This window comes from Ictidomys tridecemlineatus, chromosome 2 (assembly GCF_052094955.1).
Source record: "Ictidomys tridecemlineatus isolate mIctTri1 chromosome 2, mIctTri1.hap1, whole genome shotgun sequence".
Classification (NCBI taxonomy): Eukaryota; Metazoa; Chordata; class Mammalia; order Rodentia; family Sciuridae; genus Ictidomys; species Ictidomys tridecemlineatus.
Window position 1 is genome coordinate 157,129,582 of NC_135478.1, and position 23,782 is coordinate 157,153,363.

Sequence of the window (23,782 nt, forward strand, 5' to 3'; positions counted from 1 at the left end):
TGTGTAAATATACACACGTTACTATAAATTTATGTTTCCAATATAATACAAATCAGTTGCTTCATTTCATATGCCAACCATTGTTCATATCCATGCCTTTACTAGAGTCTATTGCTAAAAATCTGGTTCTTTCCAAAGTATATCTTTAACCATGGAAGTTAAGGAATAATCTTTATTCAGTGATTTTGATTTTAGCATTTTCAGTACAACTCCTGATATTTTCCACACTAGGACTCGGTTCTCTTTCCAGGCTTGACAACATTTTTCTCAATTCTAGTTCACCCAAGCATGGGACTGACCAGATCTGACTCTTACAGATCTTGTTGGCTTCCACTTGGGTAGTTCTTAAACTTTTCCCTCCTCCACTAATCCAGTTATCCACGCCTGGTTGAACAGAATGATGCCCTGCCATATCTTTTTTTCCTGGTATACTAAATGCACTTGAACAAAAGAATGCCTTTCTTTTCTATAATTCAACTTTCCATATTCACAGGTTCTTACTCTAACTTTTAATGATGGCCATTACAAGCATTGATTGGTCAGGACAGAATGAGAACATTAGGTATTTTTGTTTTCTGGTTCTTCTTCCTGGTAATTAGAGTAGGCAATATAAATCAACCAAGTTACAGTGATATCTTTCATATACTTGACAAGTATTTGTAGATATGGACTCATATTAGCTACTGTGATAGGCACCAACAATACCGTCGTGATCAAAGCTGAAAGATGAATGTTGCTTACTCATCAGCCACTCCTTTTGTGTATTTTACTGCATATCTGCCTTGATTTAACTTGTGATTTCAGATCTTTGGATGAAAAAGGCCACACATAGCGACATTTGTTAGAAAACATAGGCAAATAAAAATTCAATAGAGTTACTTTCTTTTGCTTATTGCCTCCTTCATGTGCTTCTGACTCCAGCAAATAGTCTTATAAGTAAATTAGTTTTAGAAGAATCAGTTCCTTCAGAAGTCTATTTTCACTCAATTAATTTATGTACAATATTTAATTAGCCCTTTTTAATGAACACAACCACCTGGAACAAAATTTTATTAAGATGATAATCTTCAAAACACTCTGGGCTAATTACTCCTGATAAAAGTTATATAGCTGAAAAGTTTGACTTTAAAAACGATAGTCTTTGTCTTAAAAAGTAAAAGTTTTAAATTCATTATACTTCTTTTCAATTTTTTTTGTAGTTATAGATGAACTGCATGTTTTATTTTATTTGTCTATTTTTATGTGGTGCTGAGGATGGAACCAATCCTCACATGTGAGAGGCAAGTGCTCTGCTACTGAGCTTCAGACCCAGCCCCAAAATTCATTATTTTACACAATACTTGTTACACATTAATAATATTGCCACAACATGCATTTAAATTTTTTTTCCTGATGTTGAAATCAGGTATTAAATTACCATTTCTGAAGTTTTTTGAGGTCCTACTATTTTTCTCAACATAGAAGTAAAAGAAAAGTAGAATATATCTTGTAGCTATTAAGGCAAGGGTAAAACTGAAAGAAGAATATGGTTCAAGAATAATAGAAGATAAATTTTTTGTGAGTGTGAAGAAAATTCCTATATATGTGATAATTAAACAAGATGTTTATATTAAAAGCATGCAGATGGCTGACTTCATTAATCATACTATAAATCTGGATTTAGTAGGCATGTGGGATTATACAGGCTGTGCTAAGTAAGTGGAACCAGACATTTTCCCCCAACCTCCTTCATGGATGTATGAACATAGGCCAAAGGAGTGAAACCTGGACTTCAGAGATTAATATGCTGCTTGTGGCAAACAAACTTTGAAATATTTAATGCAAAGTATACAGATAACTTAATGTAAGGAGCATGGTTAAATAGAAGCAGAAATTATGTAACTACTGATATTCAGAGAGGTTGGAGGGTCCAGGTAGTCTCAAGAAAGAAAATAAAATCAGCTGGGCACAGTGGTGCATGTGTATAATCCCAGTGACTCGGAAGGTTGGTGCGGGAGAACAAGTTTGAGGCCAGCCTCAGCAACTTAGCAAGGCCCTGTCTCAAAAAAGGAAAAAAAAAAAAAAAAAGGGGTGGGGGTGAGGGGTGGGGCTGGGAATGAGTCTCAGTGGCAAAGTACCTCTGAGTTCAATTCCCAGAACCAATAAAAACAAATAAAAATAAAAACAACAACAACAAAAAGCAAATCTCAAAAATGACAGAAAGATCAACAATGCAGCCTGGAGGTCACTCAGAGCTGAAAACACTACATATAGCTTTTTATACCCTGACTTGGATTATCTACAGTGGCAATGAGCAATCTGCATAAACAGTAACAACAACAAAATCTCTATGATTGATTAATGCAATCATGTGGAACTTTGGTAAGAACCTGCTGAAGATTATTTTTGCATGGAGTTACCAGTGTATTCATAAAATATTTCATAATAAATGCAATAACTACAGCCAATAATCATATTAGAAAATCTTTGATTTTGCTAACAATTATAAATTGTGAAATATTTGTCATTTAACTGATTGATGACGATCTAAAGAGGCTGACAAATCTCAGTTATCTTAACACTGTTGAAAATGCATATAAGTAAGTATTTATGATTTTTGACAAAATATTAACTAGAGCATTCATTTTGATGGCTAATTTTCTCTCTCACATAGGGAAATACAAATAGATACAGATATTTCCATCCTTTAATCCATTAATCCTTTGCTATGTAAATAAAGATATAATTACATAATAGCACAAAGATGTGTACACAGACACTGATACCATTGTTGTTTACAATATTGAAAACTGTAAACAATATTCTTTAATATCAGTTTGGCTTTTAACACTCATGGGTGTGAAAGGCAATAATATATTGCTGAGTAAATGTAAATTCCCATGTATACCTTCACATTCTGAGTATCACTGCATTCTCAAAGTTTATGAGGTAAAGAGATTCTAGAAGAAAATTAAGCAAAATATAAACAATGATCATTTTGGGGTATTGGGAGTGGAACACAATGTATACAGTTTTATACTTGAATTTGAATTATCTAAAGTGATAATGAGCAATCTATGTAAACAATAAGAACAATAAAACTGATTTAGTATGTGTTGAAAATCAGCAATGCAGGATAATAAGGGCCTGGTAATAAATGAGACCAAGCACCAAAACAAGTATTTGTAATAAGAACTTAGAATAGGCTCCACCTCAAAGTGGGGGAATTGACACACCTTGTCTTGAAGTCAAAGCAAGTCGGCTTTCTCAGTGAGAGGCCCAGATGGCATTTAGGGCAGGGCAATTTTTCATTGTGTTGAAATATCTTTGTATAGCAGAATCAGAAGCATATGTGTCCCAACCAACTCTTTAATCAAAATACTTCCATACATTTGCAAATGTCCCCTAAATAACTGAAAACTGACCACAGGTAGTAATTTATGACTACTATACAAACTAATTACAACAACCAAGACCTAAGAATGACCTTGACAAGAAAAAAAAAAAAAAAAACACAAAACAAAAACAACAACAAAAAACAAGTGGTTAGGATACCTAAGTAAGCTTTTTGGTCAGCTGTGTAACACAGGATACAAATAGTATCCTGAAGCCTTTCCTTCAATTGCTCTGGTAGAAACAGCTTTTATTGTGTGTGTGAGTGCTTCTTTTTTTTTTTTTTTTTTAACACCAGTCTTTAACAATTTTCAATGTTCTCTCTTTAATCCTAGTTATGTAGAGTATTCACAATTAAAAGGAAAATTAGGTAAGCTTAAGGCAGTCATGACTATGCACAGCTATAATCCTTCCTACTCTGGAGGCTAAGGAAGGAAGGTTATAAGTTCAAGACCAGGTTGGGCAATTTAGTGAGACCCTGTCTGAAAATAAATAAGGGCTGGGAATGTAGCTCAGTTGTAGAGCACTTGCCTTAAACATGTGCAAGGCCCTGGCTTCAATCCCCAGTACTGCAAAACAATAAAAAGAAACTAGGCTTAAACTGTATTTCTTGGATATTTTATTACTTATGGATGAAATGGCATTAACTAAACCTCGAAAAACTGTTTTTAAATTTGTTGACAGTTAACACTTCAATGTACTAAATAAAGGGATGATGTTCAAAAGAAAAGCTGCCATATGATAAACATGTGGTCTCATAAGTATACAAGAAGGATCCAGATGACATACACAAAACTGCACTCTTCGGTAGAAATTATCCTTCAGGGCCTCTACATAAACATTGAAGGATTAGGGACACATGGGACAGTTGGCTTTTAGTGAAAGAAAAGTAGCTGACAGTTGTAATGTCAAGAGAAAAATTTCAGTTCTATGCATTTATTAGCGAGTTATCATTTCAAACCCACATTAATATAATTCCAAATTGTCATTTAGGTAAAAAACTGTAGACTCTTATTTGCATTTTAAAAATGAATTTTAATAAATGCAAGCTTATAGGATTTTACAAAGAAATATTAAAATAGAATTAAAACATATATACATATATTATAAAAAGATGCTATAACACATGGCTTACCAAGCATACTGCCTGCCACCAGGATATCAAAGAGTGTGTCTGCATAGCGACGATAATCTAATCTTGAGCCAGTCGAGTCCAGAAATTTGGCTACAGCTTCAAGGTCATCACCAGCTTCATTAAGCCCCTGGACAAGTGTATCCCTGAAGACCGTGGGTTCGAATTTCTCTTTTTCATCTAAAATTGAAAAATCCATAAAATTATTCCTTTATATATACACATTATATTCCCCAAGGTGTTTTACACATATTCTCTTTGTCCATTATTCTTTATTTAATGTGATTATTTAGAAATTAAAGGGCAATTTAAGTTTTTCTATTAGAATCCCATGTTCTTAAACCCCTTGTTCAAACATTTACTCAAGCAAATAATGCATTTCTGTTCAAAGGGGCCACAACAATATTTCAATTATCTAATATATAATAAAATTAATGATTGTTCATTTGTCATTTGTCGGCTAAACCGATAAAATCCATTAACTTTAATCAGAGGAAAAAAATAAAGAGTGTAACAACTGCAACTTAAATTGCTGTTTCACCTTAGACAAAGAAAGAAAATGATCCAGAGAAACACCAAAGAATTTATAAGAATAAAAATAAAAAGCAAAGATTGAGAAGGAAGAAATGAATAGGAATATCTCCTTTATAAGACAAATCACTCTAGAATACTTAATTCTTCAATAAATGTTATAAGCTATAGATGTATAATACTGCCTCAGAGCAGAGGGTTTAAACATTTTGGTCTCTTCACCCCTTGATAGTCTTAAACAGCACTGAAAATTAAAAAGAGCTTTCTGTTCATGGAGGTTATATATGTGGATACTTATTTTACTAGAAAACAAGAATGGTATTGTTTTACACTCTTGCAAATCCTTTTAACACCTGATTAATAGTAGATGGACGCATGCTTACACCCACTGAGTTCAATCTACTACAACATTACATACTGTATAGACTCTATAAACTCCACTGCAAACTCAGAGAACATCAAAAAAGTTTAATACTGATTTGTAGATCCTCTGAAAGGACTTTAGAAGATTTAAAGGAATATAGATATTGTATAGTTTTTTTTATTCTGAGCAAACATTGAGGAGAAGAAAAATCTAAAACAACCACAAAGGCTTTTATTTACAGGCATAAATGAACCGCTGCAGGGAACGAGATGGGTGAGCACAGAGAATCTGTCAGGAAGGGAAAGAATTGGCAGGAGTTTTGGTCTAGACACTAAAGATACTTCTTGTGGAAGGTGGATTTTAAGTCAGATGGAGGAGGAGACAAACTAGAGATGGAAGGGGAGGGAATAATACTATAAAAATTTACAAGTAAAAATGAGTTCTCAGAAATAAAAAAAAATAACAAAAATGTGAAAAACTCAATGGAAGAATTGAAAGAGAAAGCTTAGAATATCTTTCAGAAAACTGGGGAATGATATTGGCTAAATTATATTGCTATATTGTGTGCATGCATGAATATATAACGACGAATCCCACCATTATGTACAATTATAATGTAACAATAAAATATGGGGGAAAAAAGAAACAACATATATATAACAGAGGCCTAGAAAATAGAAGAGAAAAATGTTAAGAGCAGATCCGTCAAATATTCACATAAGTATGGTAAAAAGATAGAATAAAAAAACTGTAAAGGAAGTTATTTTAAGAAAGTGTCACAGATTTGAAGAATGCAAGTTTCCAAATAAAGGGCTTTTTAAGTGTCCAGCACAGTGATTGAAAGGGGATCCTTTCATTATCACGAATTTACAGAATACTGGGAACAGAGCAACCATCAGGAGATTCTGGGGAAAACAAAACAACAACAACAACAACAAGCCATGCAGAAAGCAATAAGAAATAGAGTGACAAGAACTACTCAACAATTCATGACATGTCAGAAAGCAGAAGAAACTTGTTCAAAAGTCTGAAGAAAAAGAGCTTCCAACCTAGAATTGTAGTGTTTAGCTAATTGTAGTGTTTAGCTACTAATCAAGAGTGAGAGCAAAGTAAATGTATAGTGAAACATTCAAGCTTCCAAAATAGAGAATGACTAGGGAATAAGTTGTGAAAAACAAACAAAAATAAATAGTACTGTTGAGGATAATGGTGAAAGGACATTTCAAACACATCAAGCCAACAGCTCTACAGCTGACCTAGAGTTTATCAATGTGATATGACATACAAATCCCTCCACTAGCCTCTCATTGTTAGAATACTGAAGTGTCTTGTAAGAAGAGATTTACACAACAGGAAAGATGAAGGCTGCCTAGTTTTCATTTTTGTTTTTCTTTTACAGTGTAGAGGGGTGGAATCCAGGAATTGACACACGCTCTGTATATGATATACCACTGAGCTATACTCCCAGCTAAAGGCTGACTACTTTTAATTATTTAATTCAGAAAAAAATATGTTAAAAATAATCAAATAACAGTTGAGCTGTGAACAGCATGCACAAAGTCATAATACTATGAATCCTAAACACAAGTCTAACTGAAATTATGATAAAGAGGTATGAGCTGGGTGTGGACAGTGAGAAAGCAGAATCCTCGAATTCTTTAGTGGGAAGTGCATATTTAACACCTCCAACAGAAAAATCAAGAAATAGCTATAAAGAATGCTGTTTGACTACATGAATGTAAATATCAAAAGTAGCAGTTAAAAAGGTTCAAAGAGTTCCCCTGGGGAAGAGCAGGCCCTGCTGTTGTTAGAACTTGTCTTGCAGAACCGTTTGACTATTTAAATGATGTGCTTGCATAATTTTAATAAAATTAAAACTACATGTAAAAACCAAACTGTCTGGTTTGCATAGACTGACTACTATGTGTAACAGAAGGATGGGTTATCAGTGGTTAACAAAACTTACATCAGCATTAGAGCCAGAGAAGAATGGCATTCGCAGTACCAGTCGGAGCCACAGGGTGTGAGATGCCATAAAGACATACACGAACAGAACAATATTCATCACACATGAGATAAAAAGTCCTTTTGATGCCATAAGCAAAACATCATGCAGCCAAGAACACAAATGTTGACAGCAGAAAAAAATAAAATAAAATTGGGTTCCTGTGTTGGACAGTGGAGATACATAAGAGGTCTAGAGAAACATTTTTTTTTTTAAAAATATTTATTGTTTAGTTGTAGTTGGACACAATACCTTTATTTTATTTATTTATTTTTATGTGGTGCTGAGGATCAAACCCAGGGCCTCATACGTACTAGGCGAGTGCTCTGATGCTGAGCCACAACCCCAGCCTCTAGAAAAACACATTATGTAGAGCTGGAAGAGAGGAAAACTGTATCTCTAAGCAAGAGGAACCCATTAGCAAGCAAATAAAACTTCACTTCTTATTCAGGATCTAACTAAAAAGCAATTCTCCTTCCTCTTAGGAGAAAGATGTTTTCTTTCCTATATCATGAGAATACTGGAAATGAAAAGACCACAGCCTGTTGATTAAGTCTTGTGGCCAGCTTCCAAAATGAACTGAGGCCATCCCCACAATGACACAACATGTTTGGATGTTGACTCAGGTGGTAGATCAGATTTTGACGGTTTGAAAATTACAAATTGAGGCATATTGGGTAATATATGTTGGTAAATAAGGAAAAACTTAGGCTAGGCCAAGAATCCATGTGGAAGAACTTGTTTTGAATTTAAGAGACAACTTAAAAACTTGTGTTTATAAAAAGGCCATAATCGTCCCATTCTAATTTTCCAAAAGAATTGCCAAGGAAGAAAAATAAAAGGAAGATAATATATCATGGCCAAGGACATTCCAACAGTGAGCAATAATGCATTCAGTCAAAATGACTATTTATAGCTTGGAAACCTTAAAAACTTAGGATGGCATGATGGGACTAATAATTCTTTTGCACACCCCCAAAATCTCTCACCTACTAAGATAGTCTCTATCAAGAGAGACAGAAACTCCTATAGAAGAAAATGACAAGAACACTAATGGAAGTTTGGGGGAAACAAGACAACATTTTACCCAAAGATTTCCTTTCATCTGAAACAACAGGATATTGTGTAGTTTTTATTTCATTTGAGGACAAACTAGCAGCAATACTTTAAAAATCCTAACAAAAATATATCATTGCCTCTTTTGGTTTCCATTTGGCAGTTTGAACCTTTCCTGAAGTAGGAAGTATATAATTAGGGTCTCAAATTTATACTGTGTTGGTGAATCACAAATATGACACTGAGGAGTTAGTCATAATGGCCCTTTCGCTGACAGAAAAACAGGCCTATTCCTGATGCTCAAATATGCCTGTAAGTTTTCTGACTGTATTACTTGTTATAAGAGCTACAGTAACTGGTTAATAAAGCATTTGTCTAACCTGTTAATGAAGTGATTAATAATACAACCTACATACTTCCCAAAAGTCACTGAAGCATAGTAAATGAGTAAAAAAAAAAATCACGTATTTTCTAATTATATACAAATATTTCAAGATTTATAGGTATACTCAATTAGTTATTAATACACTTATCATAAATCTATTTTTTTTGGCAGTGCTGGGGATCAAACCCAGGACCCCACATTAATGCTAGACAACTGCTCTGCTACTATGTTAAACCCCAGTCCTGTAAATCTAATTGTGATTGAAACCCAGTAGCACAAAGCTGAAGTCTGAGGGACAAGCCCGAGAACATTGTCACTTGGATGCCTGCATTTGTTCCTCTTTTTTCCTTCTCTTAATTTCACCAATTTTATCTAGTTTCTACAAGATCCTACAAGTCATAGTAGAAAATATAAATTTGGAGAACATATGATATGATGTATTTCATAGAAGAGGGTGTAAATGGGTCCTATGTGATGTGTTCTACCATATTGTTTATATTTGCATTAGGCAACAATTTTTTTTTTTTTTTTTTTTTAAACTAACTTGGCATGCAAGAGCATTATCTTTGTTTGGAACTAAGTTTCAAGGTAATGATAAACCTTTGAAAGAGAGACTATCAAATGTCCTTGAGATAGTCCTTGTAGTTTCCCCCACTCACCCCTATGAAACTACTAACCATTTATATGAAGTCAATCCCATGATAAAGGCAAAGAAAAGCCAAAGCACAATAAATTATCAAGAGGCAATTTAGTATGAAGAGCAGAAAATGAGGTTGATACAATTTTATTTTTCCCAGTCAGCAGTTTGGCACAAAATGGCTCAAGTTTTGTTTAAATCCTCAACAGACCTGAGTTATATAAGTCTAGATCAACTGAGAAATAATATATATCTCTCAGTATCTCTCCCTGAGTACTCTTACTGCATAATCTTGACCACCCGATGAAACAGAGGCAAACCTGTTCAGAAGTAGAGAAAACCTTTGTGGCTCCAAGCTGCAAGCTGACGGCAAGGGCCAGCTTACTGATGGAGTCAGGGCTGCAGTTGTGCAATAGTTCTTGGGCTTTCCTGGCTCTAGAGCTCAGTTACAGTGAATCAGCGTCACGCTCATCACACAGCTTGAGCTGGAGATCCAGGTCTGAGATTTGCACATACCCTCAGCAGGCAGGCAACAGCAAACCTCTCTGTGCCTCACAGTTGGGCTTAGATTAACTGGTGTCACATTACTGGGCCCCACAAAACCTGTAATAAGGTTTCTAAACTATATCGCTCATGACTGTTAAATTCCTTTTGAAATCATTTGCATCTTTTTTTTTTTTTTTAAAGAACTGTTTAAATAAGGAGACAATAAACACATGCTGGTCAGCACCTCATGTTTGTTATTTGCTTCCAGATTCCCCAGTAGGAAATGCAGTGAGGGTAAGACATTAGATGAAAAATAAATGCAGGTGCCACAGCCTATACCTGTACTTATTCAGCTTATGGGACAAGCCAGGAATCAAAATAAAAATAGGAAGAAGAAAGTGGAAAACAGAAATACTATATGCTGCAGGTACTGCTTAGCACTAACAAACTCTAAGGGCACACAGTGGGTCATCAATGAAACAATTCAGCACTCAGAGATCACTGAGTGGGACTATATTTCAAGGCTGTTTATACAGGATACTTCCTTAAATACTTCTCAGCCATCCCTCTCAATATTAGTTAACTTAATAATTCACCTCATGTTTCCTCTTTGAGTTTCAGTTCAACTGTCTTTATATTCAAGGACATAATTGCATAAAACTTACTAAATGCAAAATATATAACATAATTGTATAAACCCATGTATTTGTATAAAATATAACTGTAAAATAACAATTCATGTAACTGCAATGTAAAATGTAAAATAAATATAAAATAAATGTAAAATCATGTTAAAATAGTCTTTACACAAGAAGAGCAGTAAGATGAATAGCAGATAAAAAAAGAAATTTTATCTGTCATTGTCAAACTGTATCTATTACTTTTCTACTCACAATAAAAGAGATTTGAAAATTCTATGAATTTAGAGGAATTTAGGACAGTAGATCTAATTTGACTTCCTAAATTCTGAGAAAGCAAAAAACTCAACATCTCTTTCTGTAACTCACTTTTCTCTCGGTATTACCTTTGCTATCAATATTTTCTCAAAACAACAAAACAAACAAAACCCAAATACAAATGCTGATGTTAAAAACAGTCAAGTACATCAACTTCCCTCAAGCTAAACAACTTGTCCAACAAACATCTAGGAAACTGGTAGTTATATAGCTTGACTGCAGAACTTCAGATTGTACATTTAGAGCACATAAGTGGAATTTGTGAGATTAAGTGGAAGCACAAAACATTGAATTCTTCTCCAATCTGATAGTTTGATTAGAACTTTAAACACACACAAACACAACAAGGCCTACCTACCCCTTTTCCGAGTTTTGAACCGCTGGCCTGTTAGCACTGGCTTCTGATGCTTATTCATAAAATTTCTGAAAAACAAAATAAAGGTTATATATTTTAAATAAGCAGTTCACACGTATTTTTATATATGGCTAGTGAACATATGTTCCATGTCAATCAAAAAATGAACATCTTTCTAAAATAATTGGATTAGGCAAAATTTTAATGTTTACCAATACCAGCTGTTTTCAAAGGACACAGGGAAAACAACACATGTCAACTTTGGCAAAGGTTAGACTCAATACCATACTTTCGAGGAGCATACAGCGAGTTATCTATAAATATTACATGTATATAACCTATGGTCCACCAATTCCTTTCCTAGGAATTTATCCTACAGCTATACCACACAAGAATGTCAACATATGTGTGTATGTGTAAAAGTATTTAGTTGTGGTATTGCTGGATTCATTGGGGGGAGGGGGTGTCAAATGACCATAAATATGAAGTCTGATTAGGCAAGACCTAAGTTAGCCACTGCATGAAACATTAGGCAGCTTTACAAAAGAATGCATTTGATTTCTAGCCCTGGCTGGGTCTCTGATTACATATGTATGTTAAATCCACATCTCTTCCTATTACTCAATGAGTTTCAGCCACACTGCCCCACTGTGGAGAAGGTTCTATTTCTAAGGCTCTGCACCTGTCTTTTCAGGAAGCATCTTCCCCAGCTGTCCACATGGCTTACCTACTGCATTCATTCAAACGCCTCATTTTCAGAGAGGCCTCCCTAACTATTTTTTTAAAATATTTATTTTTTAGTTGTAGATGGACACAATATCTTTATTTTATTTATTTATTCTTATGTGGTGCTGAGGATTGAACCCAGGGCCTCGCACATGTGAGGCAAGTACTCTACCGCGGAGCCACAACTCCAGCCCCCTCCCTAACTATTCTGACAAACATGGCCTCTTGTCACTCTCAAATCTTTACCTAGTTTTTTCTCCCTTCCTAACCTTTAGCATTATCTGCCATTTTATTATCATCTGTTTGTGGTCTGCTTCCCTCATGAAAGTTAACCTCAATGAGCTAGGAGTCACGTAGGTTTTTACTCAATAATGTATCTTTAACACCTAAAAAGCTAACAAAGTTTAGCTTTTAATAAATGCTTCTCAAATACACTGGTCTGCTGATATGGAAGGATGATTCAGGCACAATGATACTGAGGGGAAAAAAAAACCGACCAGAAAAATGAAAGAATGGAATGTATAATTTTACTTGATTAAAAAAGGGATAAACAGAATATGTGCTTTTCTAAACAAGAAAATTTTGAGAAGGATTAAAAAAATATGTAAAACTTGCTCCAAAATACCTCTTAACAATTGAGAATAACCATGCTGGTATTAATATTATACACTAAAATATATCTGAATTGCTTAAATTATGAAAGCCAAACAAGATAAAAGGTACTATTCAAGCAAATTATCTCATCTTTCAGAGTTTTAAAAACATGGAAAAATCATTATTCTGTTTATTAAACAAACCTTCCATTCCAGGGCTGAGTATATGTAGCTCTGTGGCAGAGCACTTGTTTACCATGCTGGGGGCCCTGGCTGGATCCTCAGCACCAACAACAAAGTAAAACAAAATACCAATCTGCCATGGAAAAGTTCTAATCAATCATTATTTTAAAAGTGAAACCAATTACAAAAGCATTAACAATGCAAAAGTGAATTCAAGTTTTACCATTTGAATTGAGAGAAATTCGATCATTTCTATGAACTAAAATGAACTTAATAGAGCATGCCTGGAGAAACAAAAGGTGACTAAAGCAGAATCCACACCCTCAAGGAACTTAGTGGGAGAGATAAAATCCAAACCTTCAAAACAATGCAACCCTTGAAACAGAAGTACAGACCAGATCCAGGGTAAAGACAGTGACTGATTGCAGCTCAAATATGGGGCAAGAGCTACATATCGAAACACAGGGAAAACAACTTAATTGATAAAATCTCATTTCATTTGATGAATGTTGGAAATAGTTTCTAATCCATTATTTATGTTCACTGTAAAACTCACTCAGAGATTTCCCTGTTGGCGGTTTCAGAATTTACTGTGGATCAACAAACATTTAATTGGTGCAAAATTGATGTCATTGTGTAAGTAGTTCCCTCCTTGTCTCTGTACCTCCCAAACATAACAAATATTCAGAATGTATTCTTGTTTTATTTTATTTTTTAAAAAGGGCAACATCAAAAATCTGTCAAGAGTTTGGTTCTCATTCAAAGCCAAAAATAGAGCCCAAATAGCTTGAAACGTCTTCAGCAGGCAAACATTCAAGGAGCTGTTCTCTGCCGAAGATGTTTTGTTTCATAATTAATTTTAAAGCAATTTTAAGCATGAACCATATCTAAAATTTTTATTTTTAGTCTAGGTTATAAACTCATGGATTTCTCTGTAAGTAAGACCATATTTGTACCTTGTTTCTATTTTCTCTGTTAATGGATAATTATCAACATACTATGAGAGAAGTACTCTATTTAAAAAATCCTTAGCTTTTTTTTTATACGTACTTCAGTTCTAAATAAAAAAGTTCCTCTTCAGAGCCCAGTTATGAGGACTTATTTTCTACATCCTCAATATAGTTTATATAGAAAATAATATAATAAAATATAAACAGACATATATGCAAAAATTTTGACATAAAGACCACCATATAAAACTAACAAAACCCCAAACTCACCCACTTAGTGAAAGACTAAATGAAGGTATTCTCTTCACCAAGAGTATCTATGGTTTAGCTGTTACTATTTGGAGCAGAGACACAGCTTTCCTCTAAATTTAGCTCCATGCTACAGTATAATCTGCTCAGTAAGGGTCAGCCTTTATAAGGTCCTTGCTGAGCCCTTATCAGAGAGAGCCCTGGCCTAAGAGAAGCGAGGGCATTTTGAGCAGAAAATGGTGCTAACTTAAACCTGGGAAAGTAATTAAGAAACAGTAATAAAGACAATTCTATAGCTCACTGTAAAACGATTACATGTATTACTTTGCATTATAATTTGAAATCAACTAACTTTCCCCTTTCTAACAAAATGGAACAGCTCTATGGTTTAATACTATTAAAACTTGTATGCAGAATGTCAAACAAAACAGATTTAAGGTTTCACAGGTCATCTAAGAGACTATCTCTTGGATATCACACAAGAAAAAAAGAGAACCATAAAACACTTAACTGATTCAATAATTCAAAATTTGGAAAGTAGTCATTATTGAATTAAAAATCTCCTTTTCTGAAGGAAAAATCCTTTTAAAGTCAATGTTGTAGGGTTTAATGAGAAGGTTTTCAAGTCTGACATGTTTGATACATTCCACCCCACCTAACTACACTAATCAATCCTCTAACCATCCTAGTGTCCACTATAGGTTCCATTCTTTAACTCAGGCCCAGGTGTGACAAGGGGGACAGCAGCCTGGATACTAAACCTGCTGGTTTTCCCAGCCCACTTGAAGTGGACTTGGATGTTGACTATTCAGTCTTGACTGGTATTCTTGTTTCTTTAATTCTCTCGGTAATGGAAGGAGCTGATTTATCAGAGGACTCTGTCTTCCAGTTGTCCCTACAAGGAGGTGATTGTTCTTACCCAGCAATCCAAAGGTGTGGTCTTATGCTCTATTTTTAACTCTTCTTCTGGTTTAGCTCATCTTTAGACTATGAGACACTGCCTTACATGACATGCTATACTACCAATGTATTGAATATGTACTATGAACATAATAATCACATTATTTAACCTCAGTCTTATGAATATATATAGTCAAAAGCAGAGGTCACAACATTTGTGTGTGTGTTTGTTGAGAGCCACAGTTTAGTTGGAATGATGCCTGGCATTTTGCTAGAGGGAATGGCTGAAAGGTGACCCTGCTCCAGGATTAGGGCGACTCTGGGATTAGGGTGGCTCCTGCTGCCTGGGGCGCCAGCTACTTTGTAGTTCCCATGGAGTTCTTGCGGGGGTTCTGGGAGAATTGGCGGTGGAGCCCGGTAGAGGGAGTGTATTCCCAGGCAGTGTGTGTAGAGTGCCGGTGAGAGTTCGGGAATAAAGAGTTGCTGTTTGAACCTACAAGGCTTTGTGGCGGCTCGGTTATTTATGCCCAGCCAGACTTCGAAGTGTGTGTGTGTATGTGTGTGTGAGAGAGGACAAAAAGAAAATATTTTAGGCTCTGTGGGCTATATAGTTTCTGTTCCAACTACTTGATTCTGCTGGTCTGACAACAGCCATAGACAATATGCAAACAGACAGTAATGGCTGTATGCCAGTAAAATTTTATTAGCAAAACAGATAGTGGTCCACATTGGCTCCACAGGTCAGTTTGCAGACCTCTATTCTATAGCAGGGTATCCAATAGAACTGGACTTGATAATGGAATTATTCTGTATTTGCGTAGTCTAATATGGTAACCATAAGGCACATTTGGCCATTGAGCACTTGAACTGTGGCTAGTATGACTGAGGAGATGAGTGTTTAATTCTATTTCACTTTAGTAGTTGAAACTTAAATAGTCAATGTGCCTGATGGCTACCATATTGGGTACTGCACTTATGAAGTTATCCTTCCATCCCCTAATACTTAATTTGATAAAAAAAAAAAAAAGTAAAACTAGGGGCTGGGGCTGGGGCTGAGTGGTAAAGCGCTCTCCTGGCACACATGAGGCACCGGGTTCAATCCTCAGCACCACATAAAAATAAAATAAAGGTATTGTGTCCATCTATAACTAAATACATATATATAGTAAAAATACATCCAAAAGAGAAGTTTTTAATAAATATTTTTCAAATAAAGTAGCCCCGAGGAGCATCTTACCCAAATATCAAAGTCACATGGCTACAGTAGGCAAGGAAAGAAAAGGCATCACACTTCAAAGAGCCCTGTATACAGTCAATAATGCTTAAGATTTTAGGGAAGGAGACTTTAGAGTCTAAAAATCATAAGGCAAGAATATCACCTTCAAAGTTGAAAGAATTTTATAAAGATGACACACCATCACCCCATAAAACTCAATAAAGGCCATTTTCCCTATTAGGACCAAGAATTATCTTTTATTCCATACCCTAATGAGATAACTCACCACAAGAAGAACAAACTAAAAATTACCCAAAATCATAAACAATTTTTCTTTTCATTAAAGTTAAACTTCAAGAACAAGCATCATAAAATCATTTATAAAACATGTCCAATCAAGAAAACTTTTGGGTCAGTAACATTGTAGCAAAGTTTTCTCAAAAGAAACAAAAATAATTAAACTGTCTCTAAACGTTTAAATTATTACCGCTAAAGCAATCAACTAAATGTCTATAATAACACCATGGAATGTGTCGCCCAGAATAACATTAGTTTTTTTCATATCCTTATTATAACTTTGTAACTAATAGCCTCTTCATACTCAAAATCACCCAGCTGCTGCAAAAAGCTTAATGAAATACCCTAACAAATTCTAAGCTGCAGTAAGTAGTTAAAAAAAAAAAAAAGAAAGAAAGAAAGAAAAGGGAATTTAAAACAGAAGATAGTATAGCTATAAAAGAAAAATGCTTCTAAAAAATTTTAAATTCAATATTCTTTTAGGATTAAAAAAATTCATGTTCTCTTCTTATACTTATTAATATAAAAGAACATAAACAACTTTGTCAAACAGCATAAAACTTAATATTAGTTTCTTCTAAAAAATTTACAAGCATATTTTTCAGTGGGGAACATTGATAGTGGAATCAAATTGTGCTAAGCAATTTCCTTATGAGGAAAGGATCAATTAATGACAAGGCACCATGGCAAAGTTGGCATTTTCATGTTTCCAGAACTATTTTTCTATCTCAAGTGTAATTAGTACTACCTAAGTTCTGAACTGATATTTCCTTTGGAATAAAAATAGAAATGTTCCAAAAGCTACATGCCAAGTATCCATGTACAACCTTTATATAGAAACAAATTAAGGCAATTACATATAATTTGTTATCTTAATGAAGTTATTTTCAAAAACTTTTAAGAAACATAGTTTATTCCTAAAATACTTTCACTCTACCAATCAACTCCTGCTGTCCACTTCATCTAACCTCGAAGCTCCTTAGGGCATGGATGTTTCTTTGAGTACTTAGGTTTTCCCAAGATGGAAAATCTCCCAGATTCTTAATCCCCTCCCTCCAACTGACTAGGCTCATTAGATCTTCCAGATGCTCCCATCTTGCTGATGCCATTCTTATTTCTCTCAACACTTGCAAAGACATGGACACATGTACCCTACCAACATTAGAGAATACTTTGGCTTTTCACGCAGGATAGTTGATAATTTTGTCCCCCAGGAGTACTTGTACTTGGCAATGTCTGGAGACATTTTTTTTTTTTTTTTGAGGGGGCTGTTATTGGGAATTGAACCCAGGGACACTTAACCACTAAGCCTGTCTCAAAATTTTTTATTTTGAGATAGGATCTTACTAAGTTGCTTAAAGACCACGCTGAATTGCTGAGGCTGGCCTTGAACTTGTGAACCTCCTGCCTCAGCCTCCCACGTTACTCAGATTGCAAGTCATGGACCACTGTGCCTGGCTTCTGGAGAGATTTTTTTTGATTGTCACAGTCAGAGGATGGGTATAGATGCTACCAGCATGTAACAGCAATGGTGTCAAATATCCTATAAGTTATGAGCATAAGAAAGCCCTCCACAACAAAGGATCATGTGGTCCAAAATTTCAACAGTGCTATGGTTGAAAGATATTACATTAGGAAAGAAATAGTGGTACATTTAAGAGCTAAAAATTTTGCACATGGGACTAAACACACCTCAGCAGCAACTCAGCAGGTATTTAATTGAATAACTGTTTATGTTTAGCAAACACTGATGTCAAATATTAGAGAAAATAAACTTATCACTGAGTAGACCATTTTATATGAAAGCAAAAGTACCATGATGTATGAAATAAATGTTTCCCAGTCTCGGATTTATTTCTGCATTGATAATTTTACATTCTATGATATTCATGGATGGTAGAGGACAGGTAGAATATAATTTTAAAGGAAGAATTAGAAAAAATAAGGTTGGGCACCAGCAGATGAATTTTTCCTACTTTAAGATGATGCAATAATGAATAGGAACAAAAAAGACAACAAAGACAGATTTTAAAATGAAATACATTTACTAAAAATGAAATTGCCTATTTTTTATGACTTGGAGAAAACAATGATATGCTAAGTGGATATAGTAAAATGCAAAATTTTGTATTCTGATGTGAATTTGGCTATGTAAAATAAATCAGCAATCAATGAGCAGTGGGCTTAAGGGGACATTTAATTCCTCTTATCAATACATCTCTAGATTTTCTATAATATAAATACAGGTAATAGATTTAAAAAAATTGCACATATATAAATGAAAAACTTTAACCTCCTCTGAAGTTCCTATCAAATCCAAAAAGTTACAAGCAACAATATTATTTGTGTATGAAGAAAAACTATATTAGACAGGATATAAATAAAATTCTGTAATGTTAGATAAATTTTATCCTAAAAGAAACCAGGATTCCTTGAATAAATGGTTGATACCAAGGCTATTCGAGGAAAGGTTCACTATGATCCTGGGAGGTCTTGTGCCAGAAAATATATAGTTTAAAAAAAAATCAGAAAAGTATTGAAACAATACAGGATCCTTCTTTTGAGACTGAGTCTCACTAATTTGCCCAAGCTGGCCTCTAACTTGTGATTCTCCTGCCTTAGCCTTCTGAGTTGTTGCAATTACCAATACTTTATACCTGGAGCCACGTTCATAGGAATAATCTTGAGGACAATTCTGCTAAAGCTAGCTTGGGGACAATTTTATTACCAAAATAATTAAAGAACAGCAATGATGAATATTCTATTAAATAAAATAAGAGCCTACAACTTCATACTTATAACTTCATGTTCCATTTATTTATTCATACCAAGGATTGAACCCAGGAGGGCACCTAACCATGAGTCACATCCCTAGACCTTCTATTTCTTTTTTTATTTTATTTTGAGATTGGGACTTGCTACATTGCTTAGAGACTTACTAAGTTGCTGAGGTTGGCTTTGAACTCAGGATCCTCCTGCCTCAGCCTCCTGAATCCCTAGGATTATAGATGAATGTCACCATACCTGGCTCATATTCCTTTTAAAGAAAACAACTTAGCATACAACGGAAAAGGAAGTAATTGGAGAGATAGGAAAAATTTTCTTTCAATAGAATATCAACAAATAGAAAAGGAAACATGAGGCCTGGGGTTACAGTAGTTCATTAGTACAGTGCTTGCCTAACATGCATCAGGTCCTGGTTTTGTTCCCCAGCACCACAAAATCAACAATAAACAAAATAAATAAAAACAAGAAAAAGAAACATGGAATTAGAAAATTCAGTTTGCAATCATCACACTACAAATTGATTCATGCATTGAAACATGGGAGATTCATCCATGTATATTAAATCAAGATGAATATGTGCATGTACATTGGGAAGCCCATGATAATCAACAGGATAACTGCATAGCCTTAAATCATCTTCACTTGAATCACAAGAAAAAATGGTGACTACACATTGGAGAAACATGGTCATCAACAAATCTTCAGAGGATTCATACTGAGGAGCATGGGATATTGCTCACGTGGTATTCCAGACAAAAATGCATGATCTGACTCTAATTGTCAACAAACAAAAGTATACCTAGGAATACTCTCCAAAACCAGGTGGCTTGTATTCTTAAAAAATAGAAATGTCTCAACAAACAAAAACCGAAGAACGGTTTTATTAAAGGAGAACCCAAAAGACGTAACTAAAAGTAACATCTGTTAAATTAACTGAATTTTATTATTGCACTGGGGTGCTGTAAGAAAAGTCTCTTAAGAAATACTCTGTAAGAAAAGATTCTTAAGAAATACTCAAGTAAGAGAAACAGGTTAGAGTGTATACAATCTATTTTCAAATCCTTCAGAAATATAAATGATTTGATTATGTATACACAGAACAAAGGTAAACACAGGAAGCCATCTATATTTTAGGGAATGAAGTTTGGCAAGGGGAATGATTCAGGGAGCTGAACAAGCCCAGGAAGCTCAGAACTACAGGGATTTTGTATTTTCTGGGACTGCTTAGAAAAAAAGCTTGCCACAGAGGGAGGTAACATCACTCTCTGGATCCTTCAGGATTTGCTCAGCTGTAAAGAAGGAAACAACTCAGCCACATCAATCACTCAGGAAAAACCAAATTAACTCCTGATATGAACATGTTTATAATAAATACATTATTCTGGTTAATATAGTTTGTATTTGACTGCTCTATGCATAATGAAAAGGTTTTGAAAAATGTTTTTATTGCTGTAGCACAGCAGGGGGTTCTTCACCTTGCTGCACACCAACATTACATAAAATCCTTGGCTTAAGTGAGCCATGAAGTGCTTAGCCACACCTTGTACCACCTCTGTAACTCCTGCTGTGGAAATATTTTTCCATATTACATTGTCAACTAATCAGCAATTCAGAAATATATAAAATGAAAGTGATAAAGATTGTCATCATGAAAATAAACTCAATGGTGAAAAAGTGTGTGTGTGTAAAGTAAGGCGTGGGGTTTTTAAAGAAAATAAATTCTGACCTGTGCAAATTCAAAGCAAATATCTTTAAAACAGAAAAAAAAAAAGATTCCTGAACAAAAATTTTTAAAAATTTGTTAAAACCCATTATTTTTTCTACATTAAAAATATTTACCAAAGTAACACACATGTAAGTACACAATGCTACATAGTAATTTAACTCATAAAAAAGCACATATTTCGGAATTTACACATGGAACAACTTCCCTCAAAAACAAAAAAAACTCACACAGACTGTAAATTAAGCTAATAATGCTGCTACTAATCAAAATTCCTTTTAATTAATATATTTCTGAACTCCAACACCTGCTTTATAAAGAATTTCCCCCCAAAGTCTACAAGACATTCTTTTCATTATCTTCAATGATGAAAAATTTTACTGCTTGATAGAGGGTTTAATTTTAGGAAATCAGAGATAATTCAGAATTTAATCTGTTGAAAAGGCATGTGACCATTTTGAAGCCACCTGGTCTGTGTATTTCTATGTTCAATCATGTCATATTTCCTGATATACATACTTTTTATGTACTCGAAATAAATACTGAAAAAAAAACCAATGGCATTCAAGGCATAAAAACTTTTCAAAAGAAATTTCAAAAACATTATTCATTAGTTGAAGTATCAGCACAGTGAATATACAATCTTGCAAGGTGATGATTTGGAAGGTCCATATGTTCCAACATTTGGGTTTATTTTACCCATTATGATTGTTTTTTTGTTATTAACAGATGGCCACATATTTCATATACAATAGTATATGCCACTTCCTTATTTGACAAAGGTGTGAAAAAATACTTGTATGAGAAAATAATTTCTTTAAAATGTAAATTCCTTCTTCTTTATCATAGAGAGCATATATGTAGAAAAAATTAAAATTCAATTCTATCATCTTTTCTAATCTCAAAGTGTAACTTAAAATAAAAATTGCATTAGGACTTGAAGTTAGTTATATGACTTAATTCAAAGAAAGTTTCTAGCATCTTTTTTTAAAAAGCATTGTTTTGGGCTGGGGATGTAACTCAGGGTATAGCACTTGCATAACAAGCACAAGACGCTGGGTTTGATCTCCAGCAAAGGGTGGGGGTGGGGGTTGTGTTTCAATGCTTCACTTTAGGAAAAATAGAAACCTTTCTTGGAGAGGAAAATATTCTAGAAATTTGGTTAATCATATCATAGTTATAAGCTCAGAAAATAACAAGATGGTTTCTATATTGATAATGTACTTATAGCAAACAACAACAAATACTAACAATGTATAAAGGGGCATAAAATAAAAAGTGAAGTCCATTTCTCAATTTTTCACTCTTGTTCTAATGTGCTAGTTGCACTCTATGGGAATGATAATAATTCTAACTCTTTAACACTGTACTACATGATTTTCAGAAAATACATACATATGAGATTTCCACCTATATCGAAGAAAAAACAAAGGGAAAAAAGTCTCCTCATCTCCAGTGTTAATTCCTCCAGAAAATGTCTACCTCTTCAGAAGGTTCCTAAATAAAGGTTGAGCCCCTCTTGGTACAGGAGAAAGATGATCTTTACATGAGATTTGCCTTTCACCAAATGCACATACATCCAAGATGCACATACAACCAAGGCCTTCCTAACTGAGGTAAGAAAATCCAGTCAATGCAAGGAATGCATGTCATATGCCAGAGAGCAGTCAGTTTATAAGGGCCTGATGAACATAAATATCATGGGAGTGTTTGTGGCTAGTGGGTCAACATGGAAGCCAGGATTGAAGTTACAACCATGAGTACCGAAGTGTCTCTCTCTTTCTCTCTCCACAGGATTTTAATCAAGGAGAAAGGAAAACAGAATCTTCTGGGGAAAAATAATGTACAAGACTGGTAATAGTAGAAGATTTTTGCATCACAGCAACTGTTTAAAACACATGGTAATAGACTCTCTAGAAGCTTAAAGGTGGTAGTGGGTACATGTCCAAACATTTACTCACTTATTAGTTCTCTCAACCAAGAAACTCCTGCCCCATCCTCCCAGAGACATGCCCAAGCCTGTCTAGCAAGTGAAGCTTTATGTGAAGAGTTTCTCATACCCCCCCTCCACGTTCTCTCTCTCTCTCTCTCTCACACACACACACACACACACACACACACACAACATATGCCTATTACACACAGTGAGAACATGAACTACATAGGGCACAGCACACCAATGATATTGGACTATATTCCCTGATACAACTGTATAGAAGTAGACTACAAGAATTCAAATTAAAAGAAGGTGGGCTGGGGATTTAGCTTAGTTGGTAGAGTGCTTGCCTCAAATTCACAAGGCCATGGGTCAATCCCAGTACCACAAAAAATCAAAACAAAAAACAAATTAAAAGGAGGTGGGGGAGATCAGTCTAACACCACAAACTCTCTCAATTACACTTTTCAGTAAGGTTCAAACATAGAGAATAATTCATTCATTTGTTTGCCAAAATACAACCAGGTCTGGTACGTAGTTGATAGGGGAGACAGTAGGGAGCAGGTCAGAGAAGTTTTTGATGCTCCCTTTCTAGCAGGCAAAGCTTTGTTCCAAGCACTGACCAAAACAAACAAAAAAAAGAAGGATAAGAAAAGAAATATGGCAGTAGGATGATCAGTCATACATTATATCATGCATCTGAGTTGCAGTTGTTTCTATTAATGTTTTAGTAACACTGCTTTTTTTTTTTCTTTTTAAATTATAATCAACATCTATGAGGAATGGAACACTTTGAAAACCATGGCTCTAAACCCAGGTCTCAGCTAACCCCAAGATAAGGTGTGGAGATGATAAACCACTTGGCTGAGGGCATGTGTTTCACTTTATATCGATGATACAGTGGAGATCAAAGCAGAAAGATCTTTGCTTATCTGGAGCTTAC

General features: G+C 34.7%; 1 protein-coding gene across 3 annotated transcripts in view; it reads right to left on the minus strand.

Moving 5' to 3' along the window:
* Positions 1 to 23,782, minus strand: part of Bzw2 (basic leucine zipper and W2 domains 2) — a 55,546-nt gene that overhangs the window by 25,215 nt on the left and 6,549 nt on the right. For 2 of the 3 annotated variants that reach the window (XM_005328777.4, XM_078040030.1), the window contains exons 2-3: positions 11,283 to 11,347; positions 4,508 to 4,684 (exon numbers count right to left, since the gene is read on the minus strand). In XM_005328777.4, the coding sequence (XP_005328834.1) occupies positions 4,508 to 4,684; positions 11,283 to 11,340 (235 nt within the window). In that variant the 5' untranslated portion in view covers positions 11,341 to 11,347. Of the gene's footprint in view, positions 1 to 4,507; positions 4,685 to 11,282; positions 11,348 to 14,001; positions 14,102 to 23,782 lie in introns of those variants that run through there. The other variant, XM_013360141.4, reaches the window with a different exon arrangement.